Source organism: Eutrema salsugineum, unplaced genomic scaffold (genome assembly GCF_000478725.1).
Source record: "Eutrema salsugineum unplaced genomic scaffold, Eutsalg1_0 scaffold_6, whole genome shotgun sequence".
NCBI lineage: Eukaryota > Viridiplantae > Streptophyta > Magnoliopsida > Brassicales > Brassicaceae > Eutrema > Eutrema salsugineum.
Window position 1 is genome coordinate 147,543 of NW_006256547.1, and position 24,283 is coordinate 171,825.

At 38.9% G+C, this 24,283-nt stretch overlaps 8 protein-coding genes across 8 annotated transcripts; 4 read left to right on the forward strand and 4 right to left on the reverse strand.

Moving 5' to 3' along the window:
• The first annotated feature begins 189 nt into the window (after positions 1 to 189).
• Positions 190 to 1,732, forward strand: LOC18013111 (NAC domain-containing protein 105). The gene is made up of 3 exons (XM_006393768.2): positions 190 to 452; positions 771 to 1,045; positions 1,325 to 1,732. Exons 1-3 carry the CDS (start codon positions 281 to 283, stop codon positions 1,730 to 1,732), a joined length of 855 nt encoding a protein of 284 aa, XP_006393830.1. The 5' UTR covers positions 190 to 280.
• Positions 1,733 to 2,206: 474 nt separating this feature from the next.
• On the forward strand, positions 2,207 to 4,198 carry LOC18013140. Its single transcript, XM_006393769.2, has 7 exons — positions 2,207 to 2,386; positions 2,475 to 2,564; positions 2,687 to 2,771; positions 2,988 to 3,076; positions 3,243 to 3,354; positions 3,433 to 3,584; positions 3,883 to 4,198. Exons 1-7 carry the CDS (start codon positions 2,351 to 2,353, stop codon positions 3,940 to 3,942), a joined length of 624 nt encoding a protein of 207 aa, XP_006393831.2. The 5' UTR covers positions 2,207 to 2,350; the 3' UTR covers positions 3,943 to 4,198.
• On the reverse strand, positions 3,866 to 5,592 carry LOC112083529 (GDP-mannose 4,6 dehydratase 1). Its single transcript, XM_024151608.1, has one exon. The coding sequence runs from the start codon at positions 5,176 to 5,178 to the stop codon at positions 4,069 to 4,071; it is 1,110 nt and encodes a 369-aa protein (XP_024007376.1). The 5' UTR covers positions 5,179 to 5,592; the 3' UTR covers positions 3,866 to 4,068.
• Positions 5,593 to 5,698: 106 nt separating this feature from the next.
• LOC18012702 (zinc finger CCCH domain-containing protein 68) lies at positions 5,699 to 8,268 on the forward strand. The gene is made up of 4 exons (XM_006393772.2): positions 5,699 to 6,142; positions 6,600 to 6,764; positions 6,874 to 6,998; positions 7,098 to 8,268. Exons 1-4 carry the CDS (start codon positions 6,095 to 6,097, stop codon positions 8,146 to 8,148), a joined length of 1,389 nt encoding a protein of 462 aa, XP_006393834.1. The 5' UTR covers positions 5,699 to 6,094; the 3' UTR covers positions 8,149 to 8,268.
• A 337-nt stretch (positions 8,269 to 8,605) lies between these two features.
• Positions 8,606 to 11,970, reverse strand: LOC18013233 (UPF0261 protein y4oU). The gene is made up of 9 exons (XM_006393773.2): positions 11,778 to 11,970; positions 11,033 to 11,692; positions 10,676 to 10,882; positions 10,377 to 10,592; positions 10,034 to 10,256; positions 9,685 to 9,932; positions 9,367 to 9,545; positions 9,006 to 9,259; positions 8,606 to 8,928 (listed from the first exon to the last, which is right to left on the reverse strand). Exons 1-9 carry the CDS (start codon positions 11,901 to 11,903, stop codon positions 8,774 to 8,776), a joined length of 2,268 nt encoding a protein of 755 aa, XP_006393835.1. The 5' UTR covers positions 11,904 to 11,970; the 3' UTR covers positions 8,606 to 8,773.
• Positions 11,971 to 14,980: 3,010 nt separating this feature from the next.
• LOC18012858 lies at positions 14,981 to 16,133 on the reverse strand. The gene has a single exon (XM_006393774.2). It carries the CDS (start codon positions 16,018 to 16,020, stop codon positions 15,202 to 15,204), a length of 819 nt encoding a protein of 272 aa, XP_006393836.1. The 5' UTR covers positions 16,021 to 16,133; the 3' UTR covers positions 14,981 to 15,201.
• Positions 16,134 to 20,488: 4,355 nt separating this feature from the next.
• LOC18013368 (lipid phosphate phosphatase epsilon 2, chloroplastic) lies at positions 20,489 to 21,907 on the forward strand. Its single transcript, XM_006393775.2, has 4 exons — positions 20,489 to 20,925; positions 21,077 to 21,302; positions 21,391 to 21,464; positions 21,567 to 21,907. Exons 1-4 carry the CDS (start codon positions 20,593 to 20,595, stop codon positions 21,792 to 21,794), a joined length of 861 nt encoding a protein of 286 aa, XP_006393837.1. The 5' UTR covers positions 20,489 to 20,592; the 3' UTR covers positions 21,795 to 21,907.
• On the reverse strand, positions 21,901 to 24,084 carry LOC18013369 (putative pentatricopeptide repeat-containing protein At3g47840). The gene has a single exon (XM_006393776.2). It carries the CDS (start codon positions 24,015 to 24,017, stop codon positions 21,924 to 21,926), a length of 2,094 nt encoding a protein of 697 aa, XP_006393838.2. The 5' UTR covers positions 24,018 to 24,084; the 3' UTR covers positions 21,901 to 21,923.
• Positions 24,085 to 24,283: the final 199 nt, after the last annotated feature.

The window sequence follows — 24,283 nt, forward strand, 5'->3', positions numbered from 1 at the left end:
ATAAATACATGTGCATATATATACACACGCAGAGATGAAGTGGTGGTGAGTGAGGCCAACGCGAAATGAGCATATGATTACACTCGATCTGAAGTCTAAACACACACACGTCGTCATTTTAGTGGACAGTCCATGTCTTTCTTTTCTATACCTAATTAATGTCTTCGCTACGACTTTCATTCTGTTTTTGAGTCGCTCAAGGTTTCTTCTATGATCGATCTGTCTTCGATCAAGAAGAAACCACGAAATATAAACACTTAATTGAAGATATTATCAAGAGATGATGGGGTTGGATCAAGAGTCGTCTAGTGTACCGCCTGGGTTTAGGTTTCATCCGACAGACGAAGAGCTTGTTGGATATTATCTCAAGAAGAAAGTCGCATCCCAAAAGATTGATCTCGACGTAATCAGAGAAATTGATCTCTACAAGATCGAACCATGGGATTTACAAGGTATATCTCTCTCTCTCTCCTGTATACTTCACAATCCAATATAATATGTATATATATACGTATACATGTATACATATATCTAGTCTATAAGTAAGACTACATCTAGACAGGTCAAAGGGGAAATTAGGGTTTTGATAACTCATGAATAAACCGACACCAATTACATATCCGATCCAAGCAAGGAAATTAAACCATCACCCACGCCATGTGCTATCAAAACTGTAGATCCACATAATGCTAATCATAGAATTTGTAATCTGAAAGAGTTATATGCGCAACCTATATATATATATGATCATATACTGGTTATACGTGTAGAGAGATGTAAGATAGGGTACGAACAGAAGGAGTGGTACTTCTTCAGCCACAAAGACAAGAAGTATCCGACAGGGACGAGGACTAACCGAGCCACCGTGGCCGGTTTCTGGAAAGCCACGGGCCGGGACAAGGCCGTTTACCTCAACTCCAAACTTATCGGTATGAGAAAGACTCTTGTCTTTTACCGTGGTCGAGCTCCTAACGGCCAAAAATCCGATTGGATCATCCACGAATACTACAGCCTCGAGTCCCACCAGAATTACTCTCCTCCACAGGTAAATAACACCCCTATTTATCCAATTCTTATTAATTAATTTCTCGCACTACTTTTTCTATCAACTTATATACCAGTTTTCACCGTTTTAGACCATATTATAAGTTATAACTAGCCCCCCCCCCCCCCCCCCCCCCTATTTAAAAAAATCAAGTGTTCTAATTCATGTATATGTAGGCTCTAATTTTGTGCGCGCGTGTCTCTTTCTTGGTCCGAAATGTAAATGAACAAAAAAAAAAACCCAGTTATTGAATGATGTGGATTATAAATGGTGAAGCAGGAAGAAGGATGGGTAGTGTGTAGAGCATTTAAGAAACGATCGACCGTCCCGACAAAAAGAAGACAACGACTTTGGGATCCAAACTGCTTCTTCTACGACGCTACCCTCTTGGAACCTCTCGACAAGAACGTCTTAAAGCGTGCCAAACATAACACTGATTTCGCCGTCACAGTACCGTTTAAGCACATCGTCGATGATGAAGACTTGGGCTCTATGCACCTTCACTCCATCGACGATGATCAATTCTCTCAGCTTCCTCAACTAGAGAGCCCCTCTCTTCCCTCAGACAAGTTACCAGAAATGGCACGTCAGAGTACACGCGCGCTGGAAGATGAGAAGAGGATCACGGATTGGAGATCGCTTGATAAGTTCGTGGCGACTCAATTCTTGATGAGTGGCCAAGACTAAATTGGCTTTTTGAGGTCTTATTATAGCATATAAACCGTTCTATGCATGCATGCATAAGAGACGTCGTCGTAATGTAGATTTATATATATGGAATATGGTCCTTATAAATTCAAGGAATATATTTTCGATGGTTAAACAGAAGGTGAGAGTCGAATAAGATATATATACTCTACACTTACTGGGGTTTCATATAATGTATCAGTAACTTTGTTTTTTTTTTTTTTTTTTTTATATATAAAATGTTTTCCAAAAGAAGGTATTTACTATTTACATACTTAGTAGATAAAGTGGGCTCAAGGTGGGCACATTTTATATGGGCTTTGTCTACCATGCGCGGTAAAGCATGGTTTGTGACTTTGTGTTACTCATGCTTTGTCTCCCCAATCTAAATTATCCGACGATGTGCCGTTTCGTGCATCTGTTTGATAACATATATCCGCCTTAAAACGGCACGCTGTTGGCTTGCAAATGCCCGAAACGTCATCTTGCTTTCTCCTCCTCCTCCTCCTTTGGCGGATTGTAAGTTGAAGAATTCTCTCCTTTGATTCTCCCGACCAGCTGATTCCAAGTTTTGGATAAAATTTCTTCTCAGAAGTTTGTTCGGCGGTTGTGAATCATATGGGAGCATCAGATTCAACGCTGTTAGGCGCTCAGGTAATTTGACAATTCGCGATTTGATCCTTGAGCCATCCTGGTTAGTCCTCCGATTCTCTATATTGAATTACTTTTCATGGGCTTTCAGGAAAAGAGAGGTGGAGATGTGATTACGACCATCTCTCATCGATCCGAAATAGTCGATCCCGTTCTCGAGAATCTTAAATCTCTCACAGTTGTGAGTTACTCCCTTTTTTTTTTTTATTCTGGTTTTCGAGTTCGTCCAGATCGAAATTAGGGTTTTTTGCTTAATCTATATTTAGATAATACCTTGTTGATGGGTTTTCCTGTTATTTGCAGAGCACACCGATATTGAAGTCACCTCCCACGGAAAGTAGCTTAACGGACATCTTAGTGAGAAAAGCTTTGTCGAGTTCCTCTTCCAGTGAGTTTGATATCTATTTGTTTTCTGAACCCGCCGCGATTATTTTAGTCAGACGGATATGTTATTATTTTTTGTGTAACATATTGGTGAACAATTGCTTAAATTAGAGAACTGATTCAGAGAAGAAATATTTTTGCTTTTGTTTTCGGTTTTGATCATAAACCTCTCCTTTTTTCCCAGTCTAATTTCTTGCTGTAATTATCAACTGTTTCCCAGATACTGTGGATCCTCAGATACTTGTAGAGCTCTTCTCCATCTACCGTGAATGGCAAGAGAGCAAAGCTCAAGAAATAACCAAGAGACAGGTCTGCCTTTTATCATTGGGAAATGATTCCCATTTTCTTAGGCTCAATATTTGTGTGACTTGCAACTGAGAAATCCGTTTTTCTTCTCAAAATTTTGGTTTTGTAACACCTTGGTGTAGCTATGTTAAGGGAGATGAAATATAACTTGCTGCATCATGTAATATAGGAAGATATAGAAAACAAGATAGAAGTGGCAGATGCTTTGGCGACTAAACTTGTACAGAGGTTTAACCACTCAGTTTCTGCAATGAGGACAACTTCCCAGCATTTATCTCAAGGTACCTAGATATTGTCTCAGTGTACAAGATAGATGGGACTGCATTCTCCACTTAATTAACCGGTGGAGATACTTTTAGTTCATGGGTTGCAGGTGGAGCTTGGGGAGCTTAAAGGAAGGTTGACGGAGGTGATAAGCAACTGCGATACATTATGTAAGAGAATTAATTCTGAGGGACCTGAATCTCTAAGGTCAACAGTGACGCCCTTTGCTCTTACACCACCTGATTCGGTCAGTATAAATACTACTCTGTCTTCTAAACAGGAGGCATAAGTGTCCGTAACCATAGATATAGATTGGTGAATTGGTAGATTTTCTGCACTGTTTTAATTCTGCACGGATGATGATGATGATGATGCTATTGATTGATCGATCTTCTTTTGCTGTGAATCTCTGTTTTCTTTTGTCATTTTATTATTTTTCATACTTTTTTGCTTTAGTTTATTTATCTGAGTGAGTTTCATAGGAAAATTCATATATATATATGTAATGCGCTTTGTTTTTGCTTATGATGATACAAAATCCACAGTGGATCGAGTTGAACAACTTGAAACAAGAAAAGAGGAAACAAGAAATGGAAAAACTTTGAAACAGAATTAGATCGTCCAATAACAACAACCAAGAAAAGAAAAAAAGGGTAGGAAGGAAGGGGCAGATAATGATGATGGGACTCTTTTTTTTTTGTTTTGGCTGGGACGGGCAGCTCGAGAGGAGATTAAGGTTGCTGCTGAGCGTCCATGTAACCAGCATCGACGAGGACTTTCTCCCTCTTAGCCATGTCGAGATCTTCGTCGACCATCATCTTGACGAGCTGCTCGAACCCTACTTTAGGGGTCCACTTCAACACCTGCTTAGCCTTGGTTGCGTCTCCTTTGAGATTGTCGACCTCCGTTGGCCTGAAGTACCTCTTGTCGATCTCAACATGGTCTCTCCAGTTGAGCCCGACGTAGCCGAAGGACACCTCCAGAAACTCCTCGACGGTGTGTGATTCCTCAGTTGCGACCACGTAGTCATCTGGTTTCTCCTGCTGGAGCATGAGCCACATTGCCTCGACGTAGTCCCCAGCGAATCCCCAGTCTCTCGAGGCCTGTATGTTTCCCAGGAAGAGCTTGGTCTGCAATCCGACCTTGATCCTGCCCAAGGCCCTGGTTATCTTCCTGGTCACGAAGTTCTCTCCACGGCGAGGAGACTCGTGGTTGAAGAGGATGCCGTTGCAGGCGTAGAGGCCGTAAGCTTCCCTGTAATTGACGGTGTACCAGTGAGCGGCGCATTTGGAGGCAGCGTAGGGAGATCGAGGGTGAAAGGGCGTGGTCTCAGATTGCGGAGGAGGAGTTGACCCGAACATCTCCGAGGATCCGGCCTGGTAGTACTTGATGTTGCGGCCATTGTCGGAGATGTGAGATCTGACAGCCTCCAGGAGGCGGAGAGCTCCAGTGGCGACGACATCGGCGGTGTAGTCAGGGATCTCGAAGGAGACGGCCACATGCGACTGAGCAGCAAGGTTGTAAACCTCGTCTGGCTTGATCACGTCGAGCCAGCGCCGGAGCGAGGAGGCGTCTGAGAGATCGGCGTAGTGGAGCTTCATGCGAGCTTTGTTCACATTGTGGGGATCCACGTAGATATGGTTGATTCGCTGCGTGTTGTAATTTGACGATCGTCTGATAAGCCCGTGAACTTCATAGCCTTTCCCCAGCAGGAACTCCGTCAGGTATGATCCATCCTGCCCCGTGATTCCGGTTACCAGTGCAATCTTCCTCATCTCAGAAGAACCACCGTTTGGAGTGGTCTCAGCTTCGGATCTGGACACTTTGTCTTCGGACGCCATTGATGGTTGGTGGAGTCAGATCGGATCAGGAGGAATGGAGAGAGGTGAGGTGCACGATGGCCTTTCTGTTTGATTCCTTTTTATTAAGCTCCGACTGGTTCCATTACTTATATAGGCCATGGACGATTACGAAGGTGAGAGAGAGACAGAGAGCTTGTGCTTTCTGTCTGCTTCATGACCGAGAGATGGTTAATTTGGTAATTTAATAGATGATTCTGTAAGGCTACGTAAAGACGTACCTGTTTGGCAAATCCCCGGCAAGCGTTGACCGTTCACGATTAGTTTTATTATGTTATCTATATCTATTGGGCCTTGCTGGTACCACTATGGGCTTCGAAGCGCAGTCCCAATATTAGTGGGCTTGAATATATAGATTGATGGCCCTAAGCTATAAGTAAAATTTATTTATAACCCAGTGAATTGCTTGACCGACCGACGCTCAAGCACCAACGAGCCGCTAAAGCGTAAATACATACAAAATAGGTAAGTTTCGCAGAAAACGTAACGTTCAAAAAAGAAAGTTTATTACTTATTAGTGGTATTAAATAAGAATTTTTGTTAAATTGGGAATTGTAAATTGAGTCGTGGAGAGACTTAATTATACGTCAACATTAGAAGAGTATGATTAGGAATGGGAAGGGCCCCTATCATTATTTTTATATTCTTCACTGTAAAGTCAAATAGTCAATATTTTTTTATAGGGTTTTCTCTCCCACACAAACCGTTTCGCCGACGTCTCTTCTTCCTCTTTAGCAGACGACTTTCGGACTCGTTGAGGCTTGGATAGTGCTGGTCTATTGGAAAATCGGATTGCTCGTTTCGTTTTGAATCTGAAAAGTGGTTATTGATTTGATTTTAACAGACAAAGGAAATCGATTTCCCGATTGGTTAGTCGAGAGATACTTGGTTTAATACAATGAAGAAATCGAGGGTTTCATGGCCATCAGATAGTATGCTTTGTCAGGTATAGCCACCGTCATCTTCCTTTAAAAGAGTTGGATGTTTTCGTCGACGATCTCTCTCCCTTCTTCTTATCTTATGTGTGAAATAATTTATTACCCACTCACTCATTGAACCTTAAAATATCAACAATGGTCAACAAAGGAATTGATTTGTGACTTGGTTGATTTAATAATTTAATTTTCATATAATTTTTTAATTCTAACGAAGAGAATCCTATACAGTGTACATGTTCATCCTTCTTCAAGGAAGTAAAGGAACCAACTTTAATGAAAAATATAGGGTTTACCTTTTTGGAGGGGTATACAAAAACTATTTGTATTTGCAGATTAAGTTTGGCAACTTTTAAGATCCTGAAAAATGGACTGTTTTGTTGCTCTAGTTAGATAAAGAGGCTGAGGACATAGTGAGATTATTTGGTTACTAACTAATTAAGTACGTATATGTATATATATCAACAGGTGATGATGTTTCGAACAGAAGATTGTCCTTCGAAAGTTGCGCCTCAAACAACAAGCAAACCAAAGGCATCGAATCTTCCAACTCAAAGATCTCAAGGAAATGAATATGAAACGAGGCGTAACATGTCACATATTCCCCGGATTAAATGGAAACACCCACGAAAAGTAATCAAGATCATTCTTTTTTTTATTTTTTTGTTTGAATAGCAAACAATGCATTTAAGTGTGTTTTAAATCTCCCCCCTGAGATAGTTATTTATTTATGCCAAAGCAGTTTATTCTCAATGATGATATGCTTGTTGCAAGTGGTGGAGAGAGTACAGAAACCCGTTGTGAAAATTTGAGGATTGCAAAAGTTTTGGAAGCTTTCTATCCACACCGCTCTCTCATCCCTAGCCGGTAAATTTTTCCTAAAAAGAAAAACCCTGAAAATTAAGATAATTGCAATAGGCTAATTTTTATCACTAATTAACTAACACATTCTCTGTTTCCACGTAGTCCTTTGGTTTCACCGGCTGTAGAAGATGAAAGCTATGACGACAGCAAAACTCCCAACATACGTCTCACTCCCATTGAAGATGAGGACGAATGTGAACCTATTTCTTTTGAACCTTCTCACAGCTCCAAATCCCCTGCAGCTGTTTTTGGACTTGGACCAGAAGACTTGACTCTGGCTGCTCTGTCTGCGTTGTTGATGAAAACAAAGGAACAAGAGAGTCTGGTCGATGCTGATTTACTCGTCAAGTTCCTCAGTGACCCGAAATTGATCAAGAACCTGATGATGAATGACACTACAGGTAAACCGCTTGGAACTGGGAATAAAACTCACACCACTATCACCACCCAACCTAGACTTGTTCTCACCTCCTCAGCCATGGATGGAAACCCACCTCCTGAACCTGTTACCCAGCCTGGTGGAAATGGTGTTCCGCATATTGTCCCTGTTTCTGTTCAGTCCAGTGCTTTACCAATGAACCTTAACCTCCAGAAACCTCCCCTGGTTTTTCACACTTATCCATTGTCAGGACTTGAAGATTCCTTGAAACCAAGCTCAGTTGATGATGTTCTAGTGTCGGATCAAAAGACTGTACCAAACCCGGACTCTCAATCCCTAATCATTTCCACTTCCAGCACTTGGGATATGAAGAGGGTACTGGAATCAGCGCAAACTATAACTGATGCTCAAATCCGGAACGGTGCATACCCGATGACGAACATAAACCAGGATGATGGGGTTTCTGCAAAACAACCCGTAAGAAATCTGGACTATTTCAAGAACCTTATTAGGGAACACGGGGGGGTTGCTCCGGGGACAAATGAAACTAACAACTACAAAGCAAGGGTTGATAATAATAGTAATAACAATAAGAAGAAGAAGAAGAAGAAGCTAGTAAAGGTTAGGTTTCAGAAACCGTGCAAGTATTTTGGTAGAGGCAGAGGGTGTAAGCTTGGCGAGAGTTGCTTATATCTTCACGACCGCTCTAAAAGGTTGGGGACCGATGTTGCACCCGACTTCCCCAGAGCTAAGAGACTCAAATTCGGAACGTAACCAACAGCTAGCCACCAGATGACTGAATTTTTAACCTTCAAGTAGCATCATCCATTAAATGCAGATATGTTGCTTTAACAAGTTTCCAAAAACCACTTTAGTAAATCCATGTTTTTGTTTTTTCGTCTGGTTTGGCGGCCGTTACATTTCTTTTTCGTCTGAGTTGCTTAACACTTTAATTACGCCGACCCAAATTCGATGGAGATAACAACTGTTATTGGGCTTACTTATTGGCCCATTATTAAATGCCCATTTAAGATTTCGATCATTACAAATGGTCAAATAATTTGGCCGTTGGACGCGAGAACGTTTTGTTCAATTTCATTGATTTTACCGATACTCTCGCCGGAAAAACTTTAATTCGTCTGCCGGGGAGTTGAAAAACAGGGGAAAATGATCGATTTGTGTTAGCTGGATCCTTCGGGTAAATATTAAAATAAGAGTTAGCTTTCTGTGAAACCTATGGACAAAATGTTAAAATAAGTAAAGGTGTTGTAGTACAGAAGTAGAGATAGTAAACAAGCGAAGCCAAAACGAAAAAATATTATGCAATCGAACGGAAACATCTGCCACAGAAACAACACATGCCAAGATAAAAAAAAAAAAAAGCTTTACTATCTTGACTTCACTTGATCGCTATGGATTTGTATCTCTTGACAGTGCTTGTTATAGCTAGCTCCACAGGTAGCCTTTCCATGCTTGATGCTCCATAGAAGCCATGGACACAACCCTTTGTTCTCTTCAACACAAACTCTGCTTCCTCTGGACCCGATATCGGACCTACATACAAAAAAAAATTCTTGCTACGACAAAACTCTTACCAAACCGTAAGTGTTGGATTCGACAAGTAACTATACCTCCGTGGCAGAGCACTATAATGTCCGGGTTGAATCTACGAGCAGCATCTGCTATAGCTTGTACGCGAACAACGCTTTCTTCCATCGACACTGCGGTTTGCGCCCCAATAGTTCCAGATGTCGTTAGACCCATGTGTGCTACTATTATATCAGCTCCTGCCTTCGCCATTTCTTCTCCTTCTTTTGGGTTGAAAGCATATGGAGTGGTCAACAGCCCCATTTTATGCGCTTTTGAGATCATTTCAACTTCCAGTCTGCAACAGCACAAAAGTTTGGTTTGTATAAATTTAAGCATTATAGGGGATAGATACAAAAAAAATATGATTCTTGAAAATGAAAAGGTTTTGTTTTTGTAGCCTACCCATATCCCATTCCCGTCTCCTCAAGATTTTGTCTAAAATTACCATCAAATAGCCCAACAGTTGGAAAGTTCTGGACCCCAACGAACCCAATGGACTCCAACTGCTTCAGAAAATAGTCCATACGCCGAAATGGATCGGTTGCGCATACCCCAGCAAGAACAGGCACCGCCTTCACTACCTGCAAGTTGGATTCGACATAAGAAAACAGGTCTTAGAGAGAGAACTGCATGAATAGTGCAACTGGAAAGAGATGCAAGCTTCTTCTGCTCTCATTTTGTGTGAATGACTGATTGATGGGAGTGAGTAACGACACTGACGGGCAAAACTTCATTTGCCATTTCAAGCACGACTGCATTGGCATCAGCAAATGGAAGCAAGCCTGCCAAGGATCCTCTTCCAGCCATCCGGAAACGTCCAGAGTTGTATATCACTATCAAATCAATCCCACCAGCTTCCTCAAACTTTGCAGATATTCCCGTACCAGCACCTCCCCCAATTATTGGTATTCCCTTCTCTATTTGATCTCTTAGCCGTCCCAAAATGGTCTGAGTTCGTTCCACGGTATCTGAAGCCAATGATGATAACTAAGCTTAATAACATGCAACTCCATATCAAAATGACTCGAAATACCAATTGAACAGTATAATTAGGAAGGACAAAAGGAACCTGGTTTTGCATTGGGGAAATCTTTGGGACTGTATGGAATTCTTTCAGGCCTCGACCTCATCTTAGAAACATGTCCATCCTTAGGCTCTCCAGTGCTAGGTTTTGTTGAGGCCGTCTCAGAGGGTTTACTTTGTGCGTAGGTTTTCGGACAGATCTCGAGAAACGAAGCAACCAATGCCTCTGCAAACTCAGGGTCATTGATGTGATGAGAATATATATTGACCTGTCAAAATACGCAACATTTCAATTCCCTAAAAGCAGAGGCTTTTTTAAGCAAGTAAAGACAGACATGACGCTCTCGTCTACTTTTTGCCATTTGTTTTACTGAAAAATAAGGAAATACCTGCCTGTCTTCACTTGCTTGAATAAGCCTCTGCAGTTCATTTATGAGAGCACCACTGGCTTCTGGATCACAGAAAGGCTTCCCTGGAGCATCCAGTGCTGAGACACCTTTCTCTGGAAGGCAAACCCTCACTTTTGAAGTTGATTCGTTCAGTTTATCTGCAATAAACTTTGCAAACTTTTTGTTCTCTTCAACTGTTGTTCGGATGAGAGAAACCTGCCAAAAACAGAAACATACGCTATTGTAAAAAAACACTCAACATAGTTCAAAGGCGGGAAGAACGACTGATTCCTCCTCACCTGTTCATTGTGGACATGAATCTTTCTCGTTTGGAAATGAGAAGGAATTGTATCTTTGCTACCAAAGTTCACCATGTCTAAGGCCCCTACACTTAAAACCAACGGTATCCCTTTTTCTATGATAACATCGAAACGGGAACTATCACATGCCATCACCCCTCCAACTACATGGTCTGCAACCTCGGTTGTTGTAATATCCATTACTCCCTGAGGTAAGAACAGGTAAATGAAACATTATCAAAGCCACAACCAAAAAATTTAAGGACCAACAGCATAAATCATGGAGCAAAATTAGTTAGTGCTATATAAGTAAACAAAAAATCTCGGCGAATGGAAGGGATTAAATGGAAGAGAGACCTGTATAAAACCTTGTTCAACCAAAGATTCCATTGCTCTGCCACCGACACCCGTAGCATGAAACACAAGTGTCTCATAACCTTGTCTAGTTAGTGATTCTTGAATGGCATTTACACAGGGAGTTGTTACCCCAAACATAGTAATACCCACAGTGCATTTCGCGTTCTCAAATGGGGAGCTTCTCAACATCTCAAGCCTCCCGAGTACCATACCCGCAAAAGAAGCCCCAGCATTTGAAAACACCGCCCTACTAACACTGTTGATACCGGAGACATCTACTACGGAAGGAATTAACACCAGATCTGATGTCCCAACATAAGGTTCGGTCTGACCGCTGGCCACAGTGGATACAATGACCTTTGGGATCCCAATCGGGAGAGACCTAAAAGCAGATGAAATGAGCGATGTTCCTCCGCTTCCGCCAAGGCCTATGGCCCCAGCAAGAGAATTATCCTCAAATGCTTGCCTGAGAAAATTCTCAAGACATTTACTCATCATTCCAACTGCCTCGCCTCTATCATCGGGGAGTTTCACAGGGATTGATGATCCTGGATACCATGCTAGAACCTCTTCTCTGCTTGCAAATGCAAAGTCCCCAACATCCTCCTTCTCCTTATGATCACTACTACTCGCCGAAACATCCACAATCACAACCTCAACCTGTGCTATTCCAATGAAAAACGTTGGAAGATGAACAAATCCCAGATATGTAGCTCCGTCTCAGCAACAATCAAGTGATTTTTACCTTGGAAGATGAGTTGTTGGAGAAGGCTCCGATGTTTGATCGCACTGATCCCGCAAGGAATCGTAGCTCAGCAAGCTTTGTATCGACGGTTCCGACGCAGAAGACTCGATGAGTTTCGCCTTCCATCGTCACTCGGATTTGAATCGTTTGCCTTCTCCAGTCTTCTACTGTTCTACACTCCCCCTTTTCTTTTTCTTATGTCGGTTGGTGGCACCAATCGCATTCCGACTCGTTTATTTTCCTTTTTTTTGTATAATTACAGATTATTTCCTCTCATTTTCGATTATGACGTATTTGGCCTAGAGTTCTGAGTTTATCATAGATTTGCCACTACTATATTTATTTGCTTCTTACATATATTAGTCTAAAGTTTTGTTTATTATACAGAGCCCCTATGGTTTTGTTTATTACGAAAAATATCATATATAGTTTTGTCTGTTATAAGACGTCCTTAGAGTTCTGTATTTCTCTGTTTATTGCGCAAGTGTCGTTTATGACCTCGACTCTTCTTTATTACTTAATGACCCCCGAGTACTCAAATCACATGTCCAATCAATTTATTGTCTTCTTTATGTTTTTTTTTATTTTAACCTTTTTAACCCTATGTTTGAAGCATGTCGACGATACACACTATAAAAGTAGGCACTCAGATTTATTGTTGAAACCAATTATTTTCTGTGTATTTTGCGTAGAATAGGCACACAAATAATCGAACACTAGAAAGAACCGAAAAGTGTACAACATATAATTTCTAGCAACAAATCAATGTGTGGGCAGGGTCCGATATGAGGCACGTTGGCGCATAAACACGTAGCATATATATAAGTTATAAATTTACCCTAATTTTTGTGCATATATCTGATATGAGCTTTAGATCATTTAGGTCGTTTCGGTCGACCGTTGATATGTCATATGTGGGATATTAGAAAAAGGAAGCTATATCTTTATCAAAAAGAAGAGAAAAAAAGGAAGCTAAACTGTACGTGTCAATGATAATTTAATTTACGTCAACATATTAACCTAACCTTTTTCTCTCATGCACTCCTCTGTAATAATGAGATAAAAATACATGTAATGTCTGTATAATTTAAGGTAATCAATCCTTGTTTTAAATTTAATAAAAATAAATTTAAAAGGAGCTAGAGTGAAGAAAATCTCAGCATCAAATTCAATTTGTTATAATATAAAGGGAAGTGGAAGGGAAAATAGGAAACATTCAAAATCACATTTTCTTTAAGTTTTTTTTTATCACAAACAAACACTTGTCCGCATATATATATATATATATATATATATACCTAAAATACATTTGGTTTTATTTAATACTACTATTAACGAGCCCTATAAACTAAACTGTTTAGTTTTTAGTCTATATTTAATTCATGGTACTCCTTTTGTTATCTTAACATCGTAAAAACTTCAGAAAAGTTGCATTTTGGAAAAAAAAAATTTGTTGAAATAAATTTACATGCATTCTAACCAAAAAAAGAGAGAGACTCAATTTTCTCTCTGAATTGCGTTGTGTTATAACCAAAGAAAGAAAGGCCTTTGGATGGTATATTACTAAAGTTACTTAATGACAAATCCAACAATACCTATAGCAATAGCCGCTCGTGGTGGAAATATCATGATTGCTGCTAATTGAAAGAGTCCGCCAAAAAGAATTAATTAAATGCAACAATCAATCACCCAACAAAAATCAAATTCAAACAAAATCATTTTAAAATACGTACTATTATGCAAAAGATGGATCGGCTCAATATCAGGGAATCCAAATCTGTCAAAAAAGAAGGGTAAAGAACCGACTTTTATTTTGGTTGAGCAGAGATTACGGGACTTAGTGAAAATAAAGTCACTTTTCTTCTTAATTTTTCTGCGTGGGTGTCTGCATAAAAGTGAAAATTTAAAACTTTTTGCATTCAAAATTATTACACTATGATTGGTGCCAATACCCATCAGAAACACGGCCGCTTTCAGCAAATTAATATTATTTTTAAATTTGAATTTCGTTCTACTTTAATCTAATAATCGAAGACTACGAGATCATTGAGATGACTTACTAGACCATCAATCATTCCCATGAAGCATTATATATGAAGTTTCCTTCAATTTAGTAATAAATAATTAAGTATGCACTCTTTTCGATTTTTACCAATCCAAAAATTTCCATTTAATACTGCCATTGTTAATTTCTGTAAACAACATCTAGTTTTGCATTGCTATAACCACATCACATCATGTGCTTACAGCGTATATTCAATAGCATATATATTTTCTTTTATTTCTTATTTTACAGTTTATAGAGTTTTTTTAGAATGATTGTTAGATTTTCCTATGCATCATATTTTAGACAATATATTATTGAATCATATTTGCTTTGGAAGCTACATATATTGATTGGCGCTATCACCCGTCCACCAACTCGGCCATTCTTCAAATACCATTATGAATGAAATCTAGACTCATATTCATATATCTGACTTGGAATCTTTTTTCGACGGATCTGACGGTAACAAGGGAGATTCTCTAATTGCTAGAAATGTCACTATAAAGAAGACCATCATGCGACCATCATGAATCATCTTTAGTTTCGGGGCTACTTTTTTGGCATGGACTTTTTATTTTTGTTTTTGAAAATAACAATGCATCTGTGTAATTGTGTAAAGCTTTGCTCTGCCGCCTCTGTAGTTTGATTAACTCGATTCCTCTTGAATACATAGATATTCTTGCATGGTTAATTATTGCAGGCATGAGACTTAGTCGGTGTAAAAGTCCGAAACGCCATTATGAGCAAAATACTGTAAGGAAAATAAACTGTAAGAGTTAATAAACTATATATATATTAGGCACACAAATTTCATTGACCAAGTGATTGGTTCGTGTTTAAGAAGTCCTACATACAAAAGTTGGGAATTCTAGGGCTTGAGAATTAAATATTTTATTTAACTGTGAACTATAGATAGTTTGTTCATTAATGCAAGTGCCGATTATATATTTAAGTTAACCCTGAAGGTTTCATGCGACGATAAAAGGAAAAAAAAAAAGAAAGAAAAAAAAAAGACAGACCTAAATTGATTGTTTCTTGGACAACAATAAAACTTTTGTGGTATAACGACATAATATTGAGTGTCACAAGACAACATTTATACTCCAAGTTTGTATCATTAGACTTGAGGAAGTAAAAGTGTCACTAAAACAACAAGTAAAAAAAGATCTATTTATATTATCTTCAACAATAAGCAACTAAATTAGTACTGTACATACATGTAAATATAGAGAGGGGATTTTACACACGGAATAGTAAAAATAAGATTCCATATGATTAAGTTTCGTAGTGGATTTCTTGATCTATCTTCACAAAACTCTGTTGTTGTTGTTGTTGATTCGAACTGGATATAGAATCTGATGCCATTTTAGTAATAATTTAATGAATTAGGCTTTTGTTATGGACAACGACGGCTAAAGATTCCTGGCGACGAAACATCAACTGTTTGGCTATGAAAGCTTCGATCGTTTTCTGAAACTCTTCGTTGCTAAGGTTATCCTCTGGATAATTCTTCTTCTTCTTATCCCCTTTCGTTATTTCTCCGTCCTCGAATTTCCTGCACTTCTCCGTCTCCGATCTCTGGAGACATTTAGGTTTCACCACCATCTCATCTTCATCATCATCGTCTGGACCCTGTATGGCAGATTTGCTTCTCCGGTAGACCTTGGGCTCGTCGGAAACGCAGTCAAAGTCAATCTCGACGTGGTCGTTTCCGCGTTGAGGAATATTCTCACCGGCGACTGGAATCGGATTCGGATTTGAATTCAAATTCAAATGATCATCAGTAGTGAGGATCACCTGTTTGTCGTCGTAAACGATCTCCTCTGCAGTCAGATCTTCATCGGACGGCTTGGATCGATCCTCTACAGATCTGACGAACGCCTGGTAGATATCGGTTTCCGCGCGTGCGGCGGCGCCGGTTGTCTGGTCAGAGGATTTGGCGAGGAGAACAACGACGATGCAGTTCCCGAGGAGGAAGACGAACAGAGGAGTCGATATAACGGCGGCGATACGGCGGAGAAACTCTCGGGAGATTTGGACGGCGAAGGGAAGGCGCGTGAATGTCCAGAAGACGAAGAGGATCGCGACGCAAAACTCCGCCGCACGAAAAAAACGGCCGATTCTCCGGAAGCGGTTGAATCGCCGCAACGCCTTGGCTTTCTCTGCTTTGACGTTGTCGAAATCGATCGAATCCATTCTTCGGGAGAAACAAGAGACTCAGAGAGGAGAGATGGAAGATATATACAGTGTCAATATAGAGAAAGTGAGAGAAGATGGAAAAGTGGAGCAGAGCCTCTTCCCATAGATGTCTCTTTTATAGACTCGTCTCCACTCCCAACTTATACACCACACACACTCTTCCTTTTTTTTTTCTAAAAAAATAACATATATTTTCATATATCTAACTTTAGATTAGATATAGATAATACATATTCCCGTTATTATTCCGTATGCAAACACATCTTGTTTTCATACGTACTAGTTTCATTTTAGAGTATTCTTTTATATTTGTTTCTAGAAAAAAAAAACATTATTTCAGAATTTTAATATTTGTATCGTAAGACATAATAAATATCTGCACTTTTCATATAGTTGATAGCTCTTGTAATATAAAAAGAAAACATATAACAAATGTCTAGCAGTTATACCGTTAATAATGTTTCATCTTGAGTTATAAAGACGAGTATAAGTGCTTATCAGACATAAGCAAATGATTCCATATTCTTATACATAATCCGTAGACTTTGATGTTCGCTGTATAATCTCAAGTTGGAAATGATTTCACATTTGACAGATTTCAACTATTCATAATCATACTTAAATACAAAAACTTTAGACCGAGCAAAATTGCAAAAAGTGATGTAACAGAGAATCTGTTTTTTTTTTTTTTTTTTTGTTCTTCCGGTTCACGTGATGCGTATGGCATCCGTATAACTACCGCTGTTAAGAGGAGTGTACCACTTCGTATTTGCTTGACTATAATATATCTCGTTATCGTTCTCGTGCATTTCACCGTTTCATTTATATAAGTCCTTTTCAGTTCTATATTATTACTTACCTTAACTCTCTTTCTCTTTTTTCTTTCCCGTGCATCCCACCGTCTCCATATATATATACTTGTTCTCCCTCTGGCTTATTATCTGGTATTCCTATCTTATTTTTCAGTTATCTTTGACTTGTTTATTTTTCATGACAATAAATGACAAATTAGCAGGGAAAAGTTATGATTTCTGAAAAAAATAAGCAAATATTGTTAACTTGTTAATTACAGTAATGTATTCAATGAGAAGTTATATATGTCGGTGACTAGGTGGGGATCGGACAGTTGACCGGATCGGAGAAAAACACACGAATTCGCGACGTTACAACTAATTATCAAACTTGATTTAGAAACTGACAAAAACTGGAGTTCTAAAATGCTGATTATGAGTATAACCTGAATAGATTAATGTTTCTTTTAATATTTGTAACATTAATAAATTATTATTTCTTGTATGATTGTTGAATTTAATGGCAAGTGAGACTACTCGTTGTTGACTCTCATTAATTCACTCCCTCTGCAACTAAAGAAGCGATTTCTCGGTCGGATTGTTAAAAATGTTCTTGAAATTAAAGAAAGATCATAATAAGCCTTCGAAAAATGTATTTAAGCGGACGACTATTTTTGAACAAGAAAAAGCGGGCGACATTTTTTTGAAAAGATCATAATAAGCCTTCGAATGCTGTTAATTAGTAGATAATTTGAAAAATATAATAAAAAGTTATATATAGACTAGTTCGATCCCATGTTATATATATTTGCTTCCTTGAGTTAATTCTCTTTTGAATATGCGCATGTAATACCATTCTCAAGCATCATTCTTATATCCACAAACGCACACTTGCACGCACGCGTATACATATACTGATACAAATATACACATATATCTTATAGTATTTACTCAGAGCCGTGCTTACCATGTAGTGAAAAAGGCTTTCGCTTCAAGCCCCCAAAATATGTTAATTTTTCAGAGCCCCCATTTTCTTAAGAGGTGGTTAAGTGGTTTATGGTTGGCATGAGATCTTTTTTTTACATAAGATGTTTTCTTATTTTTGTTTATAAGAGAGAAAAAAAAGAATAGATATAGGAAATAGATTAAGATTACATTCTCCCAATAGTTTTAGGAAATTGATTAAGATTTGTTTAGATTATCGACTTTATAATATCCTAAAATAAGACCAAAACCCTAAAGCCCAAGAGAAAAAAAATTTCATAGATTGCTTATCAGATATTGCTGATGATTCCAGTTTCAGTTGCCTTGGCTGAAAGAAGTTTTTCAAAGTTGAAGTTAATAAAGTCTTAGTTGCAATCAACTATGTCACAAGAAAGATTGAATGGCCTATCTATCATATCTATAGAAAGAAAACTAGTTAAGGACCTTGATTATAAGAGTTTTGTGAAAAAGTTTATTGAAAAAGAAGGAAGAAAGATTATGTCTTAATTAGTTTTTTTAGATTAAAATTTTATTTTTGAATATTTTATATGATTTTAAAATTATATTATATTTTTTTGTTAGAAAACTTTTTTTTTTAAATGAAAAAGGTCCTATTTTTTTAGTTTGCCTTAAATCTCTATAAACCTTGGCACTATATTTACTTATATTTATATCATACTATATCAATTTGGTAAAGTGATGAATCATAACTCATAGACGAGTAGGAAGTAGGGCAGAAGATTGTTTCCTTGTTGGGGTCCTGATTCAAAACTTTGACCACTATGTGGTCAGTGATAAAATCATCATGAATTTTAGGACTATTTGGTGCGACACGACACCGTGTTAATCTCTTTTTCACTTTCAGACTTTTATTTTTTCCATATTTGACTCAGGTCTTGTTCAATTTCTGCCACAACATTATGTAAAACTGTACTTTGTAGATTGAGTTTGACAGAGCGATAGACGCATCATGATAATTTTGAAAATATTTTAAAAGAAAAACGACACCCAGTTTTCACCTCCAATGACAAGACGCTTTGGCGTTGTGGCAAGCCACACTCCAACCTTACTTCAGTTTGCAACCTGTCGTGTTGAACTATATTATTATCTTAGCCTTTTTTGCAGTTTATTTTTATTTATTTTTTTTAACCGTAGGATTCCAAAAAATTTCTAAGTACAAAGACTAATTCCACAAAGCTTTGCATCCGGGTATACGTTCGAAAATATTCCAAATTTAAAGTGCAGCTAGATTGGTCAAGACAACTCAAACCCAAAAATCCCTTATTTAGAAATTACCACTGACCAAGGTGATTTGGTTTATTTATTTTTCTTTCTTTCTAAAATGGTTTTTATTAGAATGATTGCCGATGAACTAAATGCAAAGCTCTGCCGAGTAATTAATGAGCTTCATCTTCTATTAAAATTTGCATCTTACGGATGTAAAAGATTTTTTTTGTTCAAAACAAACAAAAAGTGATATATTATAAAGTGAGGAGAACATTCTCGTAGAGGAAAATAATTATCTCTTTTAAACCAAGAAACTTATGGGGTTTTTTTTTTGTCTGAAATAATCGCTGCTTTTACGAGTTATAATCGAAAATAATTGTTATATTTGGATAAAAAAATTCTGTGAGTTCAATAGAAAAACTTTTCTGTGCGAGAATCTATTTACACATCAGCTTGAATATATAAAACTATAAAAGATAAACAAGAATATATTTCTAAGTATACGTATAGTAATGTAATTGGGTCAAGTTTTTTGTTACATCTTTTATTTTATTTTTCCTTGCCAAGGTTGTTCAGCATATTCGACCTCCAATAGACATGAATTCTTCATATATATACAGTAGTATACAAAATAATATTTATTCACCGCATAAATTTAAATATAATAATATATGTATATATCTATATACGTATTATTCATCACATGTATGTATGGCTAAAAAATCCAGAATAAGCTACAATGTTCCAAAACGATGAGACATTCATAATATTCTGAAGCATAAACGACGTGTATACGGCTTTCTCACCGTTAATGCATTATTTCGATCAGATTCGGGTTTCAACAATTCAACTTGGTTAAACATATTCATTTTCAGTTTAAGCTTTGATGTATATTCTTTTCCCCCATATCCATTGGTTAAGAAAAAGCACAAATTCCTTGCCATAATCACAAGAAAGGTAGAAACAGAGGGATAATAGGATTCATCAGTTCTCAATGGGCCAATTTTAAGCAAATAGGCCCATAAGTAGGATGTGGCAATTCGACGAACGAAAGATTCTAGCACACGATCACAGTCTGCCACATGGGTGGGTAAGTAGAATTTATAAACACGTTCGCTGTGGAAAAAGTAAAAAAAGTTCATCTTCACAGTTCTTTTTCTCAACCCAAATCGTGAAGAAGTTACATGATGTTTCTTTTTCTCAACCATACATTGATTCATTTCATTTAATTTGACCTTCAAAGAGTTTTTTTTTCCCTTTGGATCATAGTAAACCGGCCCATAAATCCAATTGTCGAGGAGATCATTCAATTTCGGGTGAGGTAGGTTATACCGATTTTTGGTGGACTAATGGATGGCACTTGATCGCTGTTTTGGAGTTAATAAAAGTAAAAAAAATATTTACTATTTTTTTTTTTGAATAACTATTACTACTCCTTACAACAGATTATCTCAGTTAGCGAAACAAAACATGTAAAATCTGGTCCTTCTTCGTCTTCACGATTTGATCTTAAAGTTTTCAATTAATATATATAATTGTGCAGCGATTTTAAGTTTTTTCTTTGGATATGGCAGCATCATCTCTTATTCTCTTCCACAAACCCACCTCCAATTTATATTTTGGTCCTTCCTCTGTTCCCGCTTACATTCGTTCCGCTCGATTTCCAAGTTCGAGCTCAATCTTCCCTTTGATTCGGAGGAGGACTTGGCCTGCTTCGGGTCCTATAAAAACTATGGCAGATTCAGTCAAAACCCATGCTTGGAGAGACGGCGACAGTAATGACGGCGAAGAACGGTTTCAGGCGCTCGAGCAGGAGGCTTTCATCGATAGTCCGTCGGAGCTCCAGAACGATATGGTCGCCGACGCCGGCGGTGGGATCGAAGCCGTTGCTAATCGTCTGGTTGGTACTCGAATTCTCTGATGCACACAAACTGTTTGATGTAATGCTCTCCCAGTGAAAGATTGAAATTTGGAAAAAATTAAAAATCTCTTTCCTTTTTGTTGCATTTTGGTTACTTGTGAAAGGATTTTCGGTTTTTGTCAAATGGCAGAGCAAATGGGTTGTTGCTACTCTATTTGGAACCGTTCTGCTTCTACGACACGACGGTGCAGCTTTGTGGGCTGTGATTGGATCCGTTTCAAATTCTGCGCTTTCGGTAGCTCTCAAACGTATACTTAACCAAGAGAGACCGGTTGCTACATTGCGTTCTGATCCTGGGATGCCATCTTCTCACGCCCAATCCATTTCTTTCATCTCTGTTTTTACCGTCTTGTCTGGTAAGCAGCCGATGCTCAGCGTTTTCGGTCTCTGTTTCTTGGCATTTGATTGATCAACTCTAAGATGACTTTACTCATATCTCCGCAGTTATGGAGTGGCTTGGAACCAATGAACTCTCTCTGTTCCTTAGCGGCCTCATCCTCGCGCTGGGTTCCTACTTTGTAAGTCTTCTTCACATCTGGCATGAACAAGTTCAAACTAGAGTAGAATCATATAAACGAAATAATTCAATTACACGACAACTGATGCTAACTGTAATGCAGACATGGTTAAGGGTTTCCCAGAAGCTTCACACGACCAGTCAAGTGGTGGTGGGTGCAATCTTGGGTTCTGTTTACTCCACCTTATGGTACATAACTTGGAACTCACTTGTTCTCGAAGCTTTTGCCTCATCATTCTCAGTACAAGTAGTCGTCTTTACGGTTGCTGCTGCATCAGCTCTAGGTTTTGCAGTATATGTGCTACTTAATTGGTTTAAAGATGACCGATGATAAGAAAAGTAATTAAAAGATTTAAAAAGATTTCCTTTGATTCCCATTTCATTCTTGTTGTTCGAGCTATATACCTTACCACGTATGTTATTGTATTAAGGGCCAATATCGTCTGGAACATGTTAAGAGTTAAAACCCACAAATTTGAATCAACCCAAAAGCTCTCTTTATTGCACAATCGTATCTATGAGCCTCTGAATCAATTACTACTAATTCCAAGATACTGCATACATCTTCACTTTGTGGATGGGACAGACTGCCAGATGCAAAGGCTGAAACCTGATCCTTGATCAAAATTGATGACCATCCGGGCTCTTTGATCACGCCTTTTGATTTCATATCCTTCCTTACATTTGCAGCCTCTTTCCAATTCCCTGTACTTGAATGTATATTGGCTAATGTTACAAGTGTAGTAAAAGAAGTAGGATCTAGCTCTAGAATCCTCTGGGCCGCCCTTCTTCCTCGTTCAACGTCCCCTTTTTCCTTGCACGCTCTGAGAAGTGTGGTCCAGACTACATCGTCCTTCTTCCATGGCATCTCGTTGATCATCTTCTCTGCATCATTGAGCCGTCCTGCTCTACATAGAAGATCAACCATGCAACCATAGTGCTCCTTGGCTGGTCTCATATTATAATTCTCTTGCATCAAGTTGAAATATTGAAACCCGAGGTCAAGCTGTCCCGAGTGAGAGCAGGCAGTGAGAACGCTGATGAAAGTTACATCGTCGGGTCTGAAACTAAGCTTGAGACTCTTCTCAAACAGATCAATCGCTTCTTCGCACTTTCCATGTTCTGCATATCCATTGATCATGGCTGTCAAAGAAACGATATCAGTTCTGTCTTTTTCTTCAAATACCTTTGAAGCTTCTATGATACTTCCACATTTCGAGTACATATTGATCAGAGCACTACGAATAGTGGGATTCTGTTCTAAACCAAGATAAAGAGCAAGCGCATGAACTTGCCTGCCTTGCTCAAGAACTGCCATGATTCCTGACACACTCAGCAAACTAGCAAGAGCAAAATCCGTTGGTTGTGGCCCTGCTTGTCTCATCCATGAGAAGTATTTAAAACATTCTTCTCCAAAAGCGGCTTGAGAGTACCCTCCGATAATCGTGCTCCATGAAATAATGTCTCTGCATCTCATTCCTTGAAACAAAACAGAAGCAGAGTCTAACTTGGCACATGTCGAATACATCTTCATCATCGAGTTACTCACAGACAAAGAATCTCCAAGTCCAAGAGAGAAAACATTACCGTGGAGCTGCTCGCCCCACACAAGTCTAGAAAGACTCGCGCACGCAGCAAACGTCGACGCAAAAGTTTGTTCATTTGGAGAAACTTGAGAATTTCTCATGAGTAAGAAAGTGTTTACGGCTTTCTCCTCTTGACCTATCCGAATATAAGCCGTGATAAGGCTTGTCCACGAAACCACATCCCTCTCACTCATGCTTTCAAACAAACGAAGGCCGTCTTGCATTTCCCCACATTCGGTGTACATTGTAGCGAGCGAGTTAGCCACCCAGAGAATAGCAGCAAAGCCTTTGACAATCACATGAGTATGAATCTCCCTTCCGTATTTAACTTGACGCAAATCGGCACAAGCCTTCAAGGCAATTGCAAAGGCAAAAGTATCAGACGATAGCTGTTTGAATCTCGACATCTGGGAAAAGTACCGAAGCCCTTCATAGTGAAGACCAGCGTGAACCAACCCTGTTATGAATGCTGTCCACGTAACGCTATTTCTAAAAGGCATTTCAGCGAAAACTCTGCAGCTCTTGTCGATCTTTCCGATTCTCATGTACATATCCAACAAAGCACTTCCCACGAAGACAGAGCTCAGCAGAAAAGTTTTCTCGGCATAGGCATGTAAAGATTCTCCGTATGCAATGTTGGAACTTTGACCACAAGCCTTGAGTGCGACACTTAGAACATAGGTATCGCCTGAGACACCCAAGGGATCAACACGCATTGCAGAGAACAGAATCAGTGCTTCTTCAGGCTTTGTTGCAGCTACGTATCCCTTCATGATGGCTGTCCATGATTTAATATCTCTCCGTGGCATTTTATCAAACACTTGGCGAGCAACTCGCAATTTCCCCGAATCGATGAGATCCTGAAGTTGAGAATGCGTATCCACATGGTTCGAGTGCATAGACTTTTCGATCGAAGCTGTACAAAACCGTCGGATTCTGCCGCCATTTCTCACGACAGTCGAAACCATGTTTTGTAGCTTTTACTCGGATGTATATGGATGTGTCTGCTTGACTAGACGACGGAAGCGGAAGTGCCCTGCCCCGCCACGCAGTTCCAATCTATTTTACTACAACAGCACGTCGTTCTTCCTCATCAGAGGCAATCAACTTTTTTTATATGTTTCCAGTTTTAGCCTTGCCTCAACCCAATTAATGTTATGTTTCCAAGACAATTGCTATACGCAGTCGTTTTATCTTCTAGCACGAATATGTCGGCATATATGTTTGAATATTG

What these genes read in the sequence shown, in the direction of transcription:
- LOC112083529 (XM_024151608.1), bottom strand. Translation starts at nt 5,178, where the DNA reads ATGGCGTCCGAAGACAAAGTGTCCAGATCCGAAGCTGAGACCACTCCA.
- LOC18013111 (XM_006393768.2), top strand. Translation starts at nt 281, where the DNA reads ATGATGGGGTTGGATCAAGAGTCGTCTAGTGTACCGCCTGGGTTTAGG. An exon ending in CGAACCATGGGATTTACAAG is followed by an intron (nt 453 to 770) that starts GTATATCTCTCT and finishes TTATACGTGTAG; the next exon opens with AGAGATGTAAGATAGGGTAC. An exon ending in AGAATTACTCTCCTCCACAG is followed by an intron (nt 1,046 to 1,324) that starts GTAAATAACACC and finishes ATGGTGAAGCAG; the next exon opens with GAAGAAGGATGGGTAGTGTG.
- LOC18013140 (XM_006393769.2), top strand. Translation starts at nt 2,351, where the DNA reads ATGGGAGCATCAGATTCAACGCTGTTAGGCGCTCAG. An exon ending in TTTGTCGAGTTCCTCTTCCA is followed by an intron (nt 2,772 to 2,987) that starts GTGAGTTTGATA and finishes ACTGTTTCCCAG; the next exon opens with ATACTGTGGATCCTCAGATA. An exon ending in AAGAAATAACCAAGAGACAG is followed by an intron (nt 3,077 to 3,242) that starts GTCTGCCTTTTA and finishes CATGTAATATAG; the next exon opens with GAAGATATAGAAAACAAGAT.
- LOC18012702 (XM_006393772.2), top strand. Translation starts at nt 6,095, where the DNA reads ATGAAGAAATCGAGGGTTTCATGGCCATCAGATAGTATGCTTTGTCAG. An exon ending in CAGATAGTATGCTTTGTCAG is followed by an intron (nt 6,143 to 6,599) that starts GTATAGCCACCG and finishes ATATATCAACAG; the next exon opens with GTGATGATGTTTCGAACAGA. An exon ending in CGCTCTCTCATCCCTAGCCG is followed by an intron (nt 6,999 to 7,097) that starts GTAAATTTTTCC and finishes GTTTCCACGTAG; the next exon opens with TCCTTTGGTTTCACCGGCTG.
- LOC18013369 (XM_006393776.2), bottom strand. Translation starts at nt 24,017, where the DNA reads ATGGTTTCGACTGTCGTGAGAAATGGCGGCAGAATCCGACGGTTTTGT.
- LOC18013233 (XM_006393773.2), bottom strand. Translation starts at nt 11,903, where the DNA reads ATGGAAGGCGAAACTCATCGAGTCTTCTGCGTCGGAACCGTCGATACA. An exon ending in CCAACAACTCATCTTCCAAG is followed by an intron (nt 11,693 to 11,777) that starts GTAAAAATCACT and finishes GGAATAGCACAG; the next exon opens with GTTGAGGTTGTGATTGTGGA. An exon ending in TGGCAAATGAAGTTTTGCCC is followed by an intron (nt 9,546 to 9,684) that starts GTCAGTGTCGTT and finishes TCCAACTTGCAG; the next exon opens with GTAGTGAAGGCGGTGCCTGT.
- LOC18012858 (XM_006393774.2), bottom strand. Translation starts at nt 16,020, where the DNA reads ATGGATTCGATCGATTTCGACAACGTCAAAGCAGAGAAAGCCAAGGCG.
- LOC18013368 (XM_006393775.2), top strand. Translation starts at nt 20,593, where the DNA reads ATGGCAGCATCATCTCTTATTCTCTTCCACAAACCCACCTCCAATTTA. An exon ending in AAGCCGTTGCTAATCGTCTG is followed by an intron (nt 20,926 to 21,076) that starts GTTGGTACTCGA and finishes GTCAAATGGCAG; the next exon opens with AGCAAATGGGTTGTTGCTAC. An exon ending in TGTTTTTACCGTCTTGTCTG is followed by an intron (nt 21,303 to 21,390) that starts GTAAGCAGCCGA and finishes ATATCTCCGCAG; the next exon opens with TTATGGAGTGGCTTGGAACC.